The following is a 17,037-nucleotide window of genomic DNA, read 5'->3' on the forward strand; positions in this document are numbered from 1 at the left end:
GCTCACACGGTCTTCGGTCACGTGACAGGCCATTATCGATAGCAGAAAGATGGCGGTCAAATATTTGTTGTGTTTATCTTGAAATTACCTTCCATTTGGATGTCATTTTAAAGAACTGCTTGATTTTTTTTAAACTATTTGGCAAAACTATTGACCTTTGTGCTATTATTTTTAATCTATTTTTCAAAATTTAAATGCAGTGTTCCATGTCATAGCTACTATAGCAGCGAATTTTTTTATTCTCTTTTTTACTTTTCATGTGCAGTATTTTTTTCTTAATTCTTTTTTTGCTTCAAGAGTACGGTACATTTTTGAAGTTAAAGGGATACTTCACTTATTTAGCCCATTTTCGCAATAAAAGGTTAATATTTTGTCTGTAATAAATTTGATACTTTCATTATTTTTCACATACAATTAGTACCTTTAAAAACATATTTTGCAACTTGCTGTCAACTGAAAATGACATCACAAGGGCTCAGGTAACCAATCACAGCTCAGCTTGTGAATGTCACATGACCGAACCGAGAAAACAGGTGAGCTGTGATTGGTTACCTGAGCCCTTGTGACGTCATTTTCAGTTGACAGCAAGTTGCAAAATGTGTTTTTAAAGGTACTAATTGTACAAAAAGTAATGAAAATATCACATTTATTATAAGCAAAATATTAATGTTTGACTGCCAAAAATGGCTAAATAAGTAAAGTATCCCTTTAAGTTTTACTTAACTATTACATAAAAATGTGTTTGCATTTGGTCTTTTTTTTTTTTTTACATTTTTATAGGACGGTACAATTTTAATATAACTTTACATGCAGTAGAATCAACAAAGTTCACTGTTCTAAATGTTATGTTTAAACATAATGTACCAATGTTAACGTGGTTTAAAATTTTTATTCTTGGGGGGGCATTAAATTCAGTACGTTTTTTAAATACAGTACTGTTTACTTGAATTTTTAAATCCAAAATATTTGCGTTTAGTTTGATTTTAATTGCATGCATTTATTTGCATAATTTTTACACTTTTGACTTAACTCGTGCTCAAGAAAGTGACCCAATAAAAATAAAGGTAGAATAACGTGACACGTTACATTGTAGCGAGGGAGTGGTTGGGTGATGAGCCAGCAGCAGTCAAAGAGTTAAGCGCTGCCTGTTGTCGAGCAGCGTACGGAGTCGCGTCGCTGGGGGAGCAAGAGGCGCATCGCATCAACAGCGAGTCGCCGCCGGGAAAGTGGCGCACATCTGCTCCAACTGTTGAATGTCTCCCGTGGGAGGTCGAGTTCCGGAAAAGTTGCACAATCCGGAGGTTTGGAAGTGAGGAAAAGAAAGGCACGGGATCCGAGGGCTCGTGAGGAGCGCCGAGCACGCTCCAGGTGTGATCGGTGCGCAGGACTATCGGCCGATAAAGTGAGATAAATCCACGCGTGTTTGGCAAACAAGTGGTTCCGCTGAGCTCCGGAGCTGCGATGAGGGCGCGCTTGATGTTTTGACACAAGGAGCGGCCAGTCATCACCCAGCGCGCCCGGTCTGACGATGCTCAGCTCCGTGTGCGTTTCGTCTTACCGAGGACGCAAGTCCGGCAACAAGCCTCCGTCCAAAACGTGCCTGAAGGAGGACCTGTCCAGAGGCGAAGACTCGGATAAGATCATCATCAACGTGGGCGGCACCCGGCACGAGACCTACAAGAGCACCCTGCGCACCTTGCCGGGCACCCGCCTGGCGTGGCTGGCCCACCCGGAGCCGCAGGTGGGCTCGGAGGAGTCGTGCAACTCGCCGCCGCCGAGCAGCAGCGTCGGCGGGGAGTTGTTCTTTGACCGCCACCCGGGCATCTTCGCCTACGTGCTCAACTACTACCGCACGGGCAAGCTGCACTGCCCGGCCGACGTGTGCGGGCCGCTCTTCGAGGAGGAGCTGGCCTTCTGGGGCATCGACGAGACGGACGTGGAGCCGTGCTGCTGGATGACTTACCGGCAGCACCGCGACGCCGAGGAGGCCCTGGAGACCTTCGAGCCGCCCGAGCCGGAAGACAACGCCGACGACGAGGGCGACGCGCCGCGACGCTTCGGCATCGAGGAGTGCCCGGACAGGTCCAGGGGATGCTGCGAAGTTTGGCAGCCCAAGATCTGGGCCCTTTTTGACGACCCCTACTCGTCCAAAGCGGCCAGGGTGAGTTTGGGGGGAAGACACATGTTGCTGAACAACAGGTAGCTTTTGGTTCTCAGGATCAGCAAGATAAGGAGCATTATATCTCTATATTTTCCACAAGGATTACAGTTATAGTTTTTTCTTTTCTTAATGTATTACATCCGTAGCACATTTAAAGGGGTTGATTAAACTTCAGGCATGATCTCATATGGGATGCTAAATCCAAAGAACGATACCAGTAGTACCCAACTTTTGAGTTTTCACTGATACCGATACCAAGTACCGATAACGCTAGTACTTTTGATACATATACAAATTCAACCAAAAAGCAATGGCAGACAATTTTAAAACTATGCAGTATCACTTTTCCTTAGAATTGCATTAAATTAATGGCAGTTTTCTATTTTTCTCATTTCTAGTTTCTGATCATAAAAAAAAACTATCAGTTTCCATCACAAGTACAGATACCTTGAAATAAGACCCGATACTGATACCTGGTATGGGTATTTTTAATTGCCCGTCCCTCCATAAGCATAATTATAATTTTAGTTATCGTCTCCTTTAAGGGGGGACACGTTGCTTAATCAACAGGTGCAGCAGGTAGCTTTTGTTTTACAGGAACAGCAATAATGTCTCATGGTTAATTTGACCCGAGGTATGTGGAAAAAACAAAAGTTTCAAACAATATAGGAAGTAATAATCACAACTAACGTTGGTCTCATTATTAACCCCATTATGAGCCTCTGAATGCCGGAAAACTGTTTTTAACAGTTTTTGTTTGTTTGTTTGTTTGTTTGTTTGTTTGTTTGCTTCTGCTTCACTTTTACATTTTGTTACAAGTTTGTTTCTTGTAGTCACTGTGCATGTGTGTGGGTGATTGTCTACATGTCCACTTAATGTGTGCGTTGTTATTGACCAGTGACCAGCCTGTTGTTTGGGTTTCTGTGTTCTGACATTGACTGGTGATTAGTCCAGGGTGTCCCTCACAAACACATGTAGCTTTTTTTTTTTTTTAAATTGTGAAATAGAATGCACAACATGTCACCTTTGCAGCTAGCTTGAGCTGAGTTTCATCTGTCATCATTTTTAGTAGCGGAATCAGCAAAAAGGAAACAGCGTTTTAGTGTGCAGAGAAAAGGCCCGAGTTTGTGTAGCACTTTTATGGTGGATACATTCATGTGTAAGCATTTAATGTACACGCTAATGCAGAAGAGCTAATAGCGAGCTTTTAGCGGACTTCTTCCTTGTCAGCAAACTCATACTTGCTCACATTTCAGACGAAGCGTCGCCTTTTAGCCCAATGATACAGAAATAAGAACAAGTTTGATTACATAACTAAAAAAAAAAAGATCTTTTAAAAATGAACATTTTAAATTCTACCTAAAACACAAGAATACTGTATGTCAGCTAGCAAGAAGCTAATTTAGCAATCTACATGTTCAATCAGTAGTCCGTACACCTATTGTGTATTATATTTCCATCTTATTTAGTGGCTTGTGCACCTCTAATGTAGGTTACCATATAAATATGCACATTATATTATGACTGGTGTGGCGTACTTTTGATAAAAAGATCACATGTAGACTGCTACATTAGCTTTTCAGGCTAGCTGTCAAATATGTGTCGTTCAAAAGTTGCCGTGTTGTGAATACGGTATGTTAGCAGTGCATGGATCATTAATAATGATGTAAACATGTTATTTTGAAGCGTACACAGACCATTAAATATGGTGGCCACACATTTGCCGTTTCTGTATCTGTCAGTGGAACACAGCAAGTGTAATGATGAAGCACGTCGGCGTCAGATTCACGAGCCCGGTGGACAAATGGAAAGAGCTCTTTGTGCGCGTGCTTGCGTGTTTGTGTGTATGTGGTGGTAACACGTGGTCATCCTAATAAATCTCTTCAACATGTTTAAAGTTTCCACCGGTGAAGTGTGAGGACTCTCTGCTTCTCTCACCCATGCACACACACCAGACGTGCGGTCGGGAGAGGCGGGCCTCGCCGCACGATTGGAGGTGGAAGCTGGTTTTTACATCATCTGCAAGTGGAGAGCTTCTTGCAGTTCCTTTTACTGTAAATGTACTTTGCGCACGCCGATCTCCGGCTTGGACTCCAGCGAGTCTTTCCACCATGTATTGTAGACAGTGTGCCTCTCTCTGCAATGAATTCAAAGGGATTGAGCCATTTTCAGCAGTAAAAAGTTCATATTTTGTCTATACTTCATGTGGTAACGTCACTATTTTTCATGTACAATTAATCCCTTTGAAAAGTAATTTTTCTACTTTCTGTCGACTGATGATGACATCACCTGTGCTGAGGAAGTAGGTAACGACCAATCATGACTCACCTTTTTTCTGGGGTTGGTCAGCAAACTGAGCCATGATTGGTCGTTATCGACTTCCTCAGCACCGGTGATGTCATCATCAGTCGACCGAAAGTAGAAAAATTACCTATTAAAGGTATTAATAGTACAGTACATGAAAAATAGTGACGTTACCACATGAAGTATAGACAAAATATGAACTTTTTACTGCTGAAAATGGCTCAATGAGTCAAGTATCCCTTTAAATGCATTAACAAGGGCAGCTGCTTAAATTGGCTGGGAGTCGGCTGTGTTCCCTCCCACAACGGTGCATGTGTCCTCTTCTGTCTGTGCTCGTGTAGTAAAATACCAAAAATAAACGAAAGTCCACCCAGCCACGGAATTTTAAAGCTAAAAGAATAAATTGAGGATTTTTACAGGAACGTAACAAAACACACTTGGTTGATAGTACTTTTAATTATTGTTTTGTTGAATGGTGTGAATTTCAAATATTATAACATTATAATAAAATATGTTCAAATATAAACATATTTCAATAAAACATAATTTTTAGTAAATAAAAAAAAAAAAAAGGAATATAATCTCTCAATTTTCCGCTGGAAATAATGTTCTTAATGGCCAAATGTTTAATGGTAAATGATTGTTTACATGTTTTTAATGTCTTTGCTGCTCTCTGCTTGCATATGCATACGCACAAACACACACGCATTCACGTGTAACCTAACTTGACTTGAAAGCGGTGATAGAGTTTCATCCTAAAAGGGAGATGAGTTGCTCACAACGTCTAAACACATTCATGGAATACACGCACACACACCCGCACACACACAGCAGTCTTATTTATCCAGCTGCGGGATTATTTATTTAGCGAGGGCGATACAATTTGTTCAGGCTTTTAGTAAACAATCAAGACGCGGGCTGCTTACGATATCAAGGCAGACGCGTCCATTCAAACTTCTTATTGTTCATTGAAAAAGGGTCGCTATGACGAACTCTTTGTTTCTCATTGTTTGCATGATCTTACACATGTTCATTATGCTCACTGTGTGAGCGCTCTCCTTGGCTGTACTGGCCATCTGGCAAATACCCGGTGGGCCGGTGTCCTTTGGGGCCGAAGTGGTGTTATTTAATTTATATTTTTCTCCATTTCCCCCCAAGACACCGGCCCACAATTTAGAAGGAGTAGCCCGTTTATCCATTTAAAATATACACAACAAAATGAACCAATCAACATCAGTGGCAGAGCTATGTGGTAGTCAGGGGTGGTCATGAGCAAGGCCTACGTGCAGGGCCACTTTTTGGTGCCAGTCCAGCCCTGTGGCTAACTAATATAGTGGGACCTGATAAATACAGTATTGATTGATTGCCCACCTTTAATTTATATAGGACCTTAGTAAATGTTTCAAATCAAACAATTCTAAAAGATAAAATGCAAATACACTGTATTAAATGATAAATATAACTGAACTCTACAAATCTCTACTCTTATAAATTACATTTTCTTCTTCTTCTTATTATTATTATTATTATTTTAACGTTTGCAGTTTAAATCTTTAATTCAGTGATTCTTTGCTATACAACTAGAGGAAGAAATGCTGCTTGTAATGTTATTTTATTTAACAATCAAGTTAAATAAAACTAAGATTGAAAATACATTTTTGTTAGCGAAATTAAGAAAAAAAAAAAGTGCTTAAAAATGTAAACTAACTGAAAGTAAATTTTATTTTTGTAGAACTAGCTGGAAGTACAGTGAAAAATGTCCTTCTTTTTAATCTTGGTCAGTAATATCAGCTTTCAAGGTTCAATTGACATGTGCAATATTTATTTCGATATTGTTGCATATCCATACAGCAGAAGCATAGTAAAACAATCAAAAAGTTCATTTTAAGTTTATTTTATTTAAAACAACCTAAAACGAATACTAAATCCCCCCAAAAAAGAACCATAATGAAGCATTAAAAAAAACAAAACTAATTTTAAAAAATGCTCGAAAAAAAGAAGAAAACTAATTGAATTTAAACAACAAAAGTTATCAAAACTAACAATAATGAAAAATCCAAAACTATTTTAACCCTGTCCTGGAGTATTCGTGTTTCCAAACCATCTGACAACGCTGATGAACTCTCATCCGATGTTTTTGTCACCAGGGAGTGGCGCTGGCGTCCCTCTTCTTCATCCTGGTGTCCATCACCACCTTCTGCCTGGAGACCCACGAGGCCTTCAATGAGCTCCAGAACCGCACGGAGCAGGTGCAGGTGGGCAACGAGACGCGAACCGAGGAGCGCTTGGAGATGGTGACCAAGCCCGTCCTCACCTTGGTGGAGGGCGTGTGCGTGCTGTGGTTCACGTTTGAGTTCCTGGTGCGGATCGCGTGCTGCCCGGACAAGCTGCTCTTCGTCAAGAACTCGCTCAACATCATCGACTTCGTGGCCATCCTGCCCTTCTACTTGGAGATGGGCCTGAGCGGCCTGTCGTCCAAGGCGGCCAACGACGTGCTGGGTTTCCTGCGGGTGGTCCGCTTCGTGCGCATCCTTCGGATCTTCAAGCTGACCCGACACTTTGTGGGTCTGCGCGTGCTCGGGCACACGCTGAGGGCGAGCATCAACGAGTTCCTGCTGCTCATCATCTTCTTGGCTTTGGGAGTTCTTATCTTCGCCACCATGATTTACTACGCCGAGCGGATCGGAGCCAGCCCGCACGACCCCACCGGCGCCACCCACACGCACTTCAAGAACATCCCCATCAGCTTCTGGTGGGCGGTGGTCACCATGACCACGCTAGGCTACGGCGACATGTACCCGCAGACGTGGCTGGGCATGATGGTGGGGGCCTTGTGCGCCCTGGCCGGGGTGCTGACCATCGCCATGCCCGTGCCGGTCATCGTCAACAACTTTGGGATGTACTACTCGCTGGCCATGGCCAAGCAGAAGCTGCCCAAGAAGAAAAACAAGCATAACCCCAATCCCGAGGCTCAGACCGACACGGCGTCCTTCGGGAAGTCGGACAGCAACTCGTGCAGGGAAAGCACGCAGAGCGACACGTGTCCGCTGGCGGCCGACGACAGCCGAGCAGGTCAGACCGCCATTCCAACATTATATACCGTATTTCGCTGGCATCCGGCAGAATCCTCCAAAATAATCACTCAGGAAACCACAAAAAAGTCAAGTCAAAAATTTGCTTTATATTTTATTTAGCCATGAATAATTCATCCATCTCAGGAGGCGGCCATTTTGCCTTTTGCTGTCGATTGAAAATGATATCAGTGCTCAAAGGCTCAGGTAACAACCAATCACCGCTTACCTGTATTCTGGGTGTGGTCATGTGACATTCGCAAGCCGAGCCATGATCGGTCGTTAAGTGAGTCCTGAGCAATTTTCAGTCAGTCAGCAAGTGGCAAAATATTATATTCCACAAATGCACTATTAAGCAGAATACTGTGGTCAAACAAGTGAGGCTTTAGAACATATTCTTGTAAAAATATATTTTTATCCTTTTCAACAATTTAGATTTGTCAATAATTTGTAAAATAACACATGTGTGGACTGACAAATAATATAGATTTTTGAAAATACATTAAATTTACCAAATTGTGACATATGACGTCAGCAATATGAGACAGTGAAGGTGTAGAGACCATATCATGCAATGTAAATACATATGATACATTATTAGAGGCACATCGTTAAATAGGATAACAATATGTTATGTTACTAAATTTTCATTTTTACATTTGAGGTGCACAGACCATTTAAAGTACGGTACTTCTAAATACAGTACGCAGGTTGCAGTATACAGGTAGTTGACACGACGAGGTAAGGTAGGACTCAGACGCAGGCGTAAGGTAAGCCACCAAGGCAGCAGGTTTATTTCCGGCCAACAAGCGTCTCCTCTCAAGCTGAGAGGAGAACAGGGAAGCAAAAAAGTGGAGAACAAAAAGCGCTCCACTAAGGAGGAAAAAACAGGCAAAAGGTACTGGGGACAACGAAAAGCGCTCCGCTAGGGAGGAAAAAGGGCACAAGGCAAAAGGGGTAACTAAAGGCGCTCCACTGGGGAGGAAAAGGCACAAAAACAAGGCAAAAACACTTGGCAACATGAACGAGGACATAAGGACTGTGGGACGCTTCCATGCACTGACTATGACACTTCAGCACTGAGGGGAGAATGCAGGTGGCTTTTATTGCTGTAGGTGATTGGTGGCAGGTGGTGGTAATCATGGGCGGGGACCGGTAATTAGGGAGCGGCAGGAAGGGCAAGTGACCTGGGGTGAGAGGAGAGTTAGGATTTTCAACAGAACAGGAAACATGGACACAAAATAAAAGCATGGGCCGTCACGCCGGTGGCGGCGTGACAGTAGTAAGGCTGAAGATTTTCTTTACGTAATTAATTTTCCACATGTATTGTTTAACAGACATAAACAACAAATTAATCTGTATTGCAATAAACTATCAGGTTTATTATACAATTCCCTACTAAAGTATTAGAATGGCACGGTCAATTCCTGCATTCTGAAGACATTTGGCTTTCGGATCAAATGATGAATATGAACCAAAAGTTGAGAATTCCAGCTTTTATTTCATGATATTTACATCTAGATATGTTAAACAACTTCCATTTGAAGACACCCACTTTTCAAGTGAGCAAAAGTGTTAGAACAGATATTATTTTATGTGACCCGCTCCGGCAAAAGAGTCCACATGTCGGGGAGATTTGTCTTGTATAAATCACAAAAATAGATTGTTTGTACAAATGTGTCGATTTTGAGGTTTCTTCAAAAATAGCCTCCTTGACGTGTCTGTTTTCATTTCCCAGTAGCACAAATGTTAAAAGTGTAGTAGTAACATGTTTTTTAGCTGACTTTGGCTAGCAACGCGTTTTGGAAACATGCCTCAAAATAAACCTGAGGTCCTTGCCTCGAACGTCACTTTACAAATGATTGATATAAATGGACAAAGCAACCAATAAAAGTCGTAATACACCATCATGTGACCATTCAGCACCAAAGTAACAGGAGACACACAACATAACACGACATCCTGCCTTGTTGTACAGTAGAAGCGCATGCCATTTTACACCAAATGGTAAATAATCTTTTAGTTCACACAAAATTATGAATTCAAATTTCCCACTGCAGTAATGTGACCTCATTTACGCAAGAAAACACCACAAGGAGCAATAATAAAATAACCAAACTTTGGCTGATACCACAGAAGATTTATTGTAAGCTGAATGTGATCTTCAAAGTTGAGATTTCATCTCTTGAGAGGTCAAACTTCCAAAACAATTCAAGGGTTAAAATCTCGGACGATGCTATTGGAATTGACTTTCCACTCATATTTTAACAGTTCCTGAAAATTTCAGGTTCATATCTTTTTCCTAAGGTACTTGGATGCTATGGACATTTGAAAGATGCATGGACTAAAACTTTAAAGCCATTTTTCTCAGCACTTGGGATTTCGAACTTCCTACATTAAAACCGCTGTAATGTTGTCAATTATTGAGGTACGTCCATGTATTATATATAATCCATCCATCCATCCATCCATCCATCCATCCATCCATCCATCCATCCATCCATCCATCCATCTTCTTGACCGCTTATTCCTCACAAGGGTCGCAGGGGGTGCTGGAGCCTATCCCAGCGGGCTCTGGGCAGTAGGCGGGGGACACCCTGGACTGGTTGCCAGCCAATTACAGGGCACACAGAGACAAACAACCATCCACACTCACAAGCACACCTAGGGACAATTCGGAGCGCCCAATTAACCTGCCATGCATTTCTTTGGAATGTGGGAAGAGACCGGAGGACCCGGAGAAGACCCACGCAGGCACGGGGAGAACATGCAAACTCCACCCAGGAAGGCCGGAGCCTGGACTCGAACCCGAGTCCCCAGTACTGGGAGGTGGACGTGCTAACCAGTTATCCAGTGTGCCGCCCTGAGCAGAAAATATGTTATAGTTATTAAATGACACCAATATGCTACATAAGAACTGTTCTGAATATGTTGCAGAAAGGAGCTATACTCTCAGGCAGGTCTCATGCAGTAATCACTTGTTGTCAGGCCCTGTGGGAGCAATGGCTAAAAGCGTTGGCATTTATCTGACGTCTTTTTTTTTTTTTTTTTCCTCTGTGGTGCTGTCAGATTCCAAACAGAACGGCGACGCGAACGTGGCCCTTTCTGAGGAGGAAGGCTGCAGCCTGACCCAGCCGTTGTCCCCCAGTGAAAAATGGTCCCTGCGCTGCCCCCGGGGGAGAGATCGCACCAAGAAAGAAGCCACCTGCTTCCTGCTCACCCCTGGAGAGCCCAGCGTCCACTATGGTGACTTGCTGCACCACACAGCATGAAACCTGGGAGATGATATAATAATCACCTTCCTATTTTACATCAAACTGTCGTTATGGCACACGAGAGGCGCATCGATCACGACACGTAGGGCTCTATTTTAATGACAGGCGTAAATCCTTCACGGTGTATTTCCGTGGAGGCAGGTTCGACCCAATGTTGGTAATTTTGCATGGCAACGGAACTGCGCTGGTGTTTGATTTGGTCCGAACGGGCAGGTTTAGATCAAATTTCTACCACTAAATTGTCCCTCAGTGTGACACTATGTGCTATAGTCTGAAATGTTAGAGTGGAGGTGCATAAGACTATTACATATGGTCAAATTATTTTACACTAGAGGTGGACTGGTCATTAAATAAAGCTTAAATCTTGTACATTAGAGGTGCACAGACCATCAAAAGAATTGTGTTGACAAGCCAATAAAAAGTCACTACAGTGGAACCTCTACTTACGAACGTCTCTTCATACGAAATTTTCGAGTTACGAAACTCCTCAAAGGGAAAATATTGCCTCTTGTTACGAAAGAAATTTCTAGATACGAAAGGTAAAAATACATTACCGAACGCAGCATACTTTCGGGTATGGCTATTTCCTACCATAGGTACCTATGAGCGTAAATACTAGATTGGTGTCTATACAGTGTCCTCATCATTCATCCCGCGGCCCATGAGGTGTTCGTTAAATGTATGAACAAACGGCCAACGAATTTGTGCAAAAATTCAAACAATTGGTGATTGATGAAGGCACAGTAAGTTTTTAATTGCGACGAGATGGGCCTTCTTTTTTTTTTTTTTTTTTTTTGAAAAAGATGCCTCGCCATACCGGAAGTTTCCATGAAGTTTCAGAATTTGTTTAAAAGAATCGCCCAAAAAAAAGTGTTCACCAGTCGGTCGGGCGTTTGCTCACTAAGATGATGTTTGCCTTGGACATTTCCAAAGGATTGTTTTAAAAAATAAAAATAAAAATTAAAAAAAAGCAAACATCCATGGATCAGTTCTTTACAAAACACCAGGCAAAAAAAAAAAAAAAAACACTTCTGAGAGAGGAGAAAGAACAAAGAGAGCAAAAAACGATGAGGACAGCAGTTAACAGTTAAACAGGTAAATGACCATCATTTTTATTCCTGACTCTATTCTTTGTTTTTTACATTATGCACAACTCATTTATTGTGCAATAATGTAATTGTAACATGTATTTGTTACATGTTTTGATGCATTTTTATGCTTTATAAAACATTTATGTCTGAATTTTGGGAGGCTTGGAACGGATTAGGGCATTTACATGGAAAATGCGTCTCTACTTACAAAATTTTCTACTTAAGAACTTTTTTCCAGAACCAATTAATTTCGTAAGTAGAGGTGCCACTGTACTGTATAATGCTTACCACACTCCCCCTCCTCAAAAAAGCTTGTGTGGAGAAGTTCTATATTTGGCAACCAATCCAGACTTTCCCAGCCAGTCGGACCACTCAACATCTGCCAAGTCTGCAAAACTGCACTTTGTCCAGATAATTTTCCTCGCGAAGCTCATTCGAACGTCAAGGAAAAACAACAGCACACAAATGGGCCACTTACTGTAGTTTGCCTCCGGTGAGACGACTGCTAAATGTTGTTTTTAAACCCTTATAGCACCTATTACAACTTAGCAAATGCTTCCTAAAAGCCCCAACATGTGTTGAGTGTCACGTAGGTTCCACAGCTGTTGCAGAAATGAAAAAGGACCTCTGTGGACATGTCGGATGTATTTTTCAAATAACAGGCTCACAAGCAAAAAGCCATAGAAAGCAGAGGAAAATCACAACATCTCAAAACTCAATCTTAGAGAAAGGGAGGATGGGGTAATTCAATTCGGAACCATGTGCACGCCGTCCATGAGCCCCATTATAGTCAGTGTTGAGAGTAAAGCGCAACAAAAATAACACAATCTACGGCGTCCAACTTTTTTTTTCTTTTTTTTTCTTTTTTTTGTCCCCATTTGGGGCGTGATAAATAATGATATTAATAAAATACCAAATGTAAAAACAACATACTAATTAAAATATATTTTTAAATTGGAATAGAATTACTAATTCATAAATTATTTAATAAAATAAACACCATGTTGAATTTATACCTAGATTTGTCGATTTTATTAATGTTTTATTATTATTGTTGAATTAACTAACCAGTTGGTCTGCGTGCCATAACTTTGCCACACCTGCTTTAAACCATTCCTGGAATTGTGTAAACGCACATAAACAGAGAACCCTCGCTTTGTTATTGTGTGACGGGACAACCGACCAGCTTGTTTCCTCACAAACGACATCAAGGCCGGCCGAACTCTCGAATGTTGCTAAGAGCCGCATGAACGTCAACGACTTTCCATATCCCCAAGCGACTGCGCTCGTATGATTGCAACTAAAAGGTCTCCATTAACAGAAGAGACAGCCAGAGTGGGTGCCTCCTCTTGCCGGAGAGTGGAAATGGAAGCGGAACAGAAGCACCACCTTTTACATTCATTTCATCATTTTTACACTGCTAGGCCTGTACAGACTAAAATGCAAAATCCTTATCAACTTGCCTTTTTGTTTATCTTGCTACACATTAGCATACATTTGTTAGCATGTTATCCTTATGACAGCTTATATTAACCATGTTTTTGTCCACGTGTATAGGCCCTATCTTACTACATATTAGAATACTATTCATCAGTATTTTATCAATTAGGCTGGCATTAACCACAATTTTTGTCCTCATGTTACTATCTTGCCGTGTGTTATCTTAAAATTTCTTAGCATGCATGTTGACTTACCATTTAAAATAGGACATCTGCTGGGGCACTTTTTGTACTGCTATGCTATATGTTAGCATACAATTTGTTAGCAGGTTAGCATTTTATGAAGTACCATTGAGTATTAAAAAAAAAAAAAAAAAAAATCAGGCAGATACCCGTTTATTTGGTGCGCATGGTCAGACAGTCAAGTATCTTACTAATATGTTAGCATACCATTTAGGATAGTATTTTCACAAGTAGCCTAACACCGAACTTTTTTTTTTTTTTTTTGTTGCCCTCATGTTGCCATCTTACTATGTTAGCGTACCATTTCGTAGCAGGATAGAATATTCTCAAGTACCACTCAACATTTTCTTGTCCTCATGTTGCCATAATTCATACATGCTTGTGTACCATTTCTTAGCATGTTAGCATTTGATTGACTACCATCAAAGAAGATGTCCTGACCGAGGCCGTTGCATTCTTCGGAACCTAGCATAGCCTACCATTTTATCAAGTATCTTTTTAAAATACAGTGACTACACTGACTACACTGCATGATGTAAAATCAAACTGTCGTGGCACTGTATGTTGTCAGGTTGCTATCTACATTCAATTTTGTTTGAAATACTGTATTATCTAAAATCCTTTTCAGTCTACATAAGCAGGTGCATTTCTTTATGTTGCTATATTGCTATATTTGCCTAGCGTTTGTGAGCTATGTTGCCCAAAAATTGTCTTTGTGTGTCCTAACAGAGACTTGTAAAGACAAGATGTCAGCCCCTGCAAACTACACTAAGCCAGATGTCACTTCACTCACCGGATGCTGATTCTCTCGGATAAGGGAAGGATAAAAAGCATGAACTCGACTATTTTTTCCCCCCCTTTCATGAAGGATTCGAGACTCAGTTCTTCAGGTTTTTGTTCCCCTTCATACATATACTAAGGTGAATGAGTTGCATATTTTACCATGTAAATAGCACATGTTTTAAAGCATGTATTGCATGATTTAGTGTTATATGAGCTGGTCATTATTTTAGTAATGTAGCAACATTTGCATTTAATATTACATGTTACCTTTATGTTTGTCTACCTCTGATTTAGTCTTTTATTTTTTTATTTTTTTAACTATGCAGCTATTTTCCCCATTTGGATTTCAACAATGAATTGACCTTTAGCTACGACTACAACTCCAACAACACAAAACACAAACAATAAATAAATCAAATGCAATACTGTCCTGAACTCAACATAGTGCCGCTGCTCAGCGCTGTGTTGTGATTGGCCAGTGGGCATTTTTGTACAGCGTAACGGTAACTGTGAACTAGGTTTAGATGCAAAATGATGAAAAAATGTTTTATTTTTAGGGTTGAAGTGTTTAGTTAGTTTAGTTAGGGTTTCGTGAATATTATCTTCATCACGCACAATGCAGCTTTTGTAAAGTCATCCCCTTTCTACATTTTGATTTGACTCAAGAAAAGAATTATTATGGTGCAATATTGTCTGCTTATGACATTCGCTGTAACGCTGGTTGAGTCAGGACCAAATGTGCACTCACACAGTAGAAAGCCCCAAGGCTGGATTCACACCGCGTGCTCCAAGTTCAAGTGGCACCATTGCGATATGCGTCATGGCGGCGTAAAAAGAGGGAAAAAATGGATACCTTCAGATCAGAATCAAGCATCTTCAGTTTGAATAATATGATTGTGACACATAAAAACAAACACCCACTATAAATCTAGAATATAGCAAAAGCACGGACAATTAAATCTGGTCTGGAATAGATATAGTTGGTGTAAAAAGTCAACACACCCCTGTTGAAATGCCAGGATTTTGTGATAATAAAAAATGAGGCCAAGATAAATCATCTCAAAACTTTTTCCCACCATTAATGTGACCTATAACCTGTACAAGTCCATTTTTTAAATTTTTTTATGTGAGAAAATGTGTTAGCATCCACTGAAACCAAGGTTAAACTTCTGATAATTCCAAAAGGTATGTTTGGTGCAAACGCAACACTGCTCATCACCACAAAAGCACCACCATACTTACAGTACAGTGAAGCTTGCTTGTGCTTGGGGCTGTTTTTCTTCCACTGGAAATAGGGCATTAGTCAGCGTGGAAGGAATTGTAAACAGTTCAAAATAGCCGACGGAGTTGTCACAAAAGCTTCAGGCAACTGATTAGAGGCAAGAGAAAAAAGAAAAGAAAATCAGGAAAAGCCTACGAGAACATCTAAACTTTATTTGGAGTTAATCACAGCCACTTGAAATGGTGGCAGGTGTGTGCTGACTCCCATTGAAGGTGATTGGTTAATTCTCGACACATTTGTTGTACGAGGGTGAGCTGTCACTTTTTTTTATATCAGAAAATCTGGCATTTTAACAAGGGTGTGTACACTTTCATATCCACTAAACGATTTACAGTAAATGTGCCACATTCAAGCTCTATATACTGTACATTAAAAAAGATGAAAATATGCATAGAAGCAGTTTGGTGTGAATCCAGCCCTTGCGTCCATTCGTGCGCTCGTCTCATTGAGGCCTCATGTCGAGTAATGCAGCTGGACTATGTGCTGTAATGTAATCGGATTACTTGCTGTGTCCAAACCAGCTGTTGTTGGCAATTTCATTACACATTGTATACAGTAGTCCTCCTCACAGTCGACCATAGTGGCCTTATGTTTATTACAAGTTCATTCAGATCCATGTGTAGACGTTGTTTATCATAAGCACAGTTGTACTGTTTGTACAGTATGTAGCACAGTCCCGTATTGTTTATCTTGTTTTGTTTTTCCAACTCATATCCTGTATATATTTATGTCACATGTATGTACCATGAATGAAGAATGTTTTATTTTGATAATGACAAAGAAGCACATCAGTTGTTGTATGCCGCGTGTGCGTGCGTGCGTATAATGTAGTCTTGTGTCTCTATGCACATATGAATTAAATAGACTCCCCTTTAAGCGCTGTGTCGCATTTGAAAATAAAAAAGAATGTGTTCTTTCCATACATGGAATCAAACGCATGTTGTTGTTTTCATTCAATTTTGTACTTAACCGTATTGTAATGTATAACATATAACCTGCAAATGAGGAAAACATGAGCACAAAAAAAAAAAAAACGTACATAATGTATTATCCTCCTTTGCTCTTCTTTTATTGGTGGTTGGTAAACCATCTTAATGGCTCATTACCGCCACCAACTGATTTTGTCCTTCCACTGCAACGGAACTAAGATGAATTGATGGTAGTCGGGTGTTGTGAAGTTTGCTGCTGCCATCTAGTGGTGAGGGTCAGAAGTGCACGCTTAATTCTGAATTTTGCTTGTATCGCAAGACAAAAAAAAAAATTGAATCTGGGAAAATTCTTTAGTGAAGGCAGTCTTATCTCAAAGCACCACTGTATTTGGAAAATGATTAAACCACAGTACAGAATTTATATGATAATGACATATTGGACGGAAATCGATGCTTAAG

At 40.8% G+C, this 17,037-nt stretch overlaps 1 protein-coding gene across 1 annotated transcript; it reads left to right on the forward strand.

Moving 5' to 3' along the window:
* Window positions 1-1,144: 1,144 nt before the first annotated feature.
* Window positions 1,145-16,505, forward strand: kcnc4 (potassium voltage-gated channel, Shaw-related subfamily, member 4). The gene is made up of 4 exons (XM_077514180.1): window positions 1,145-2,161; window positions 6,613-7,537; window positions 10,606-10,782; window positions 14,314-16,505. Exons 1-4 carry the CDS (start codon window positions 1,529-1,531, stop codon window positions 14,385-14,387), a joined length of 1,809 nt encoding a protein of 602 aa, XP_077370306.1. The 5' UTR covers window positions 1,145-1,528; the 3' UTR covers window positions 14,388-16,505.
* The last annotated feature ends 532 nt before the right edge of the window (window positions 16,506-17,037 follow it).

This window comes from Festucalex cinctus, chromosome 2 (assembly GCF_051991245.1).
Source record: "Festucalex cinctus isolate MCC-2025b chromosome 2, RoL_Fcin_1.0, whole genome shotgun sequence".
Lineage (NCBI taxonomy): Eukaryota > Metazoa > Chordata > Actinopteri > Syngnathiformes > Syngnathidae > Festucalex > Festucalex cinctus.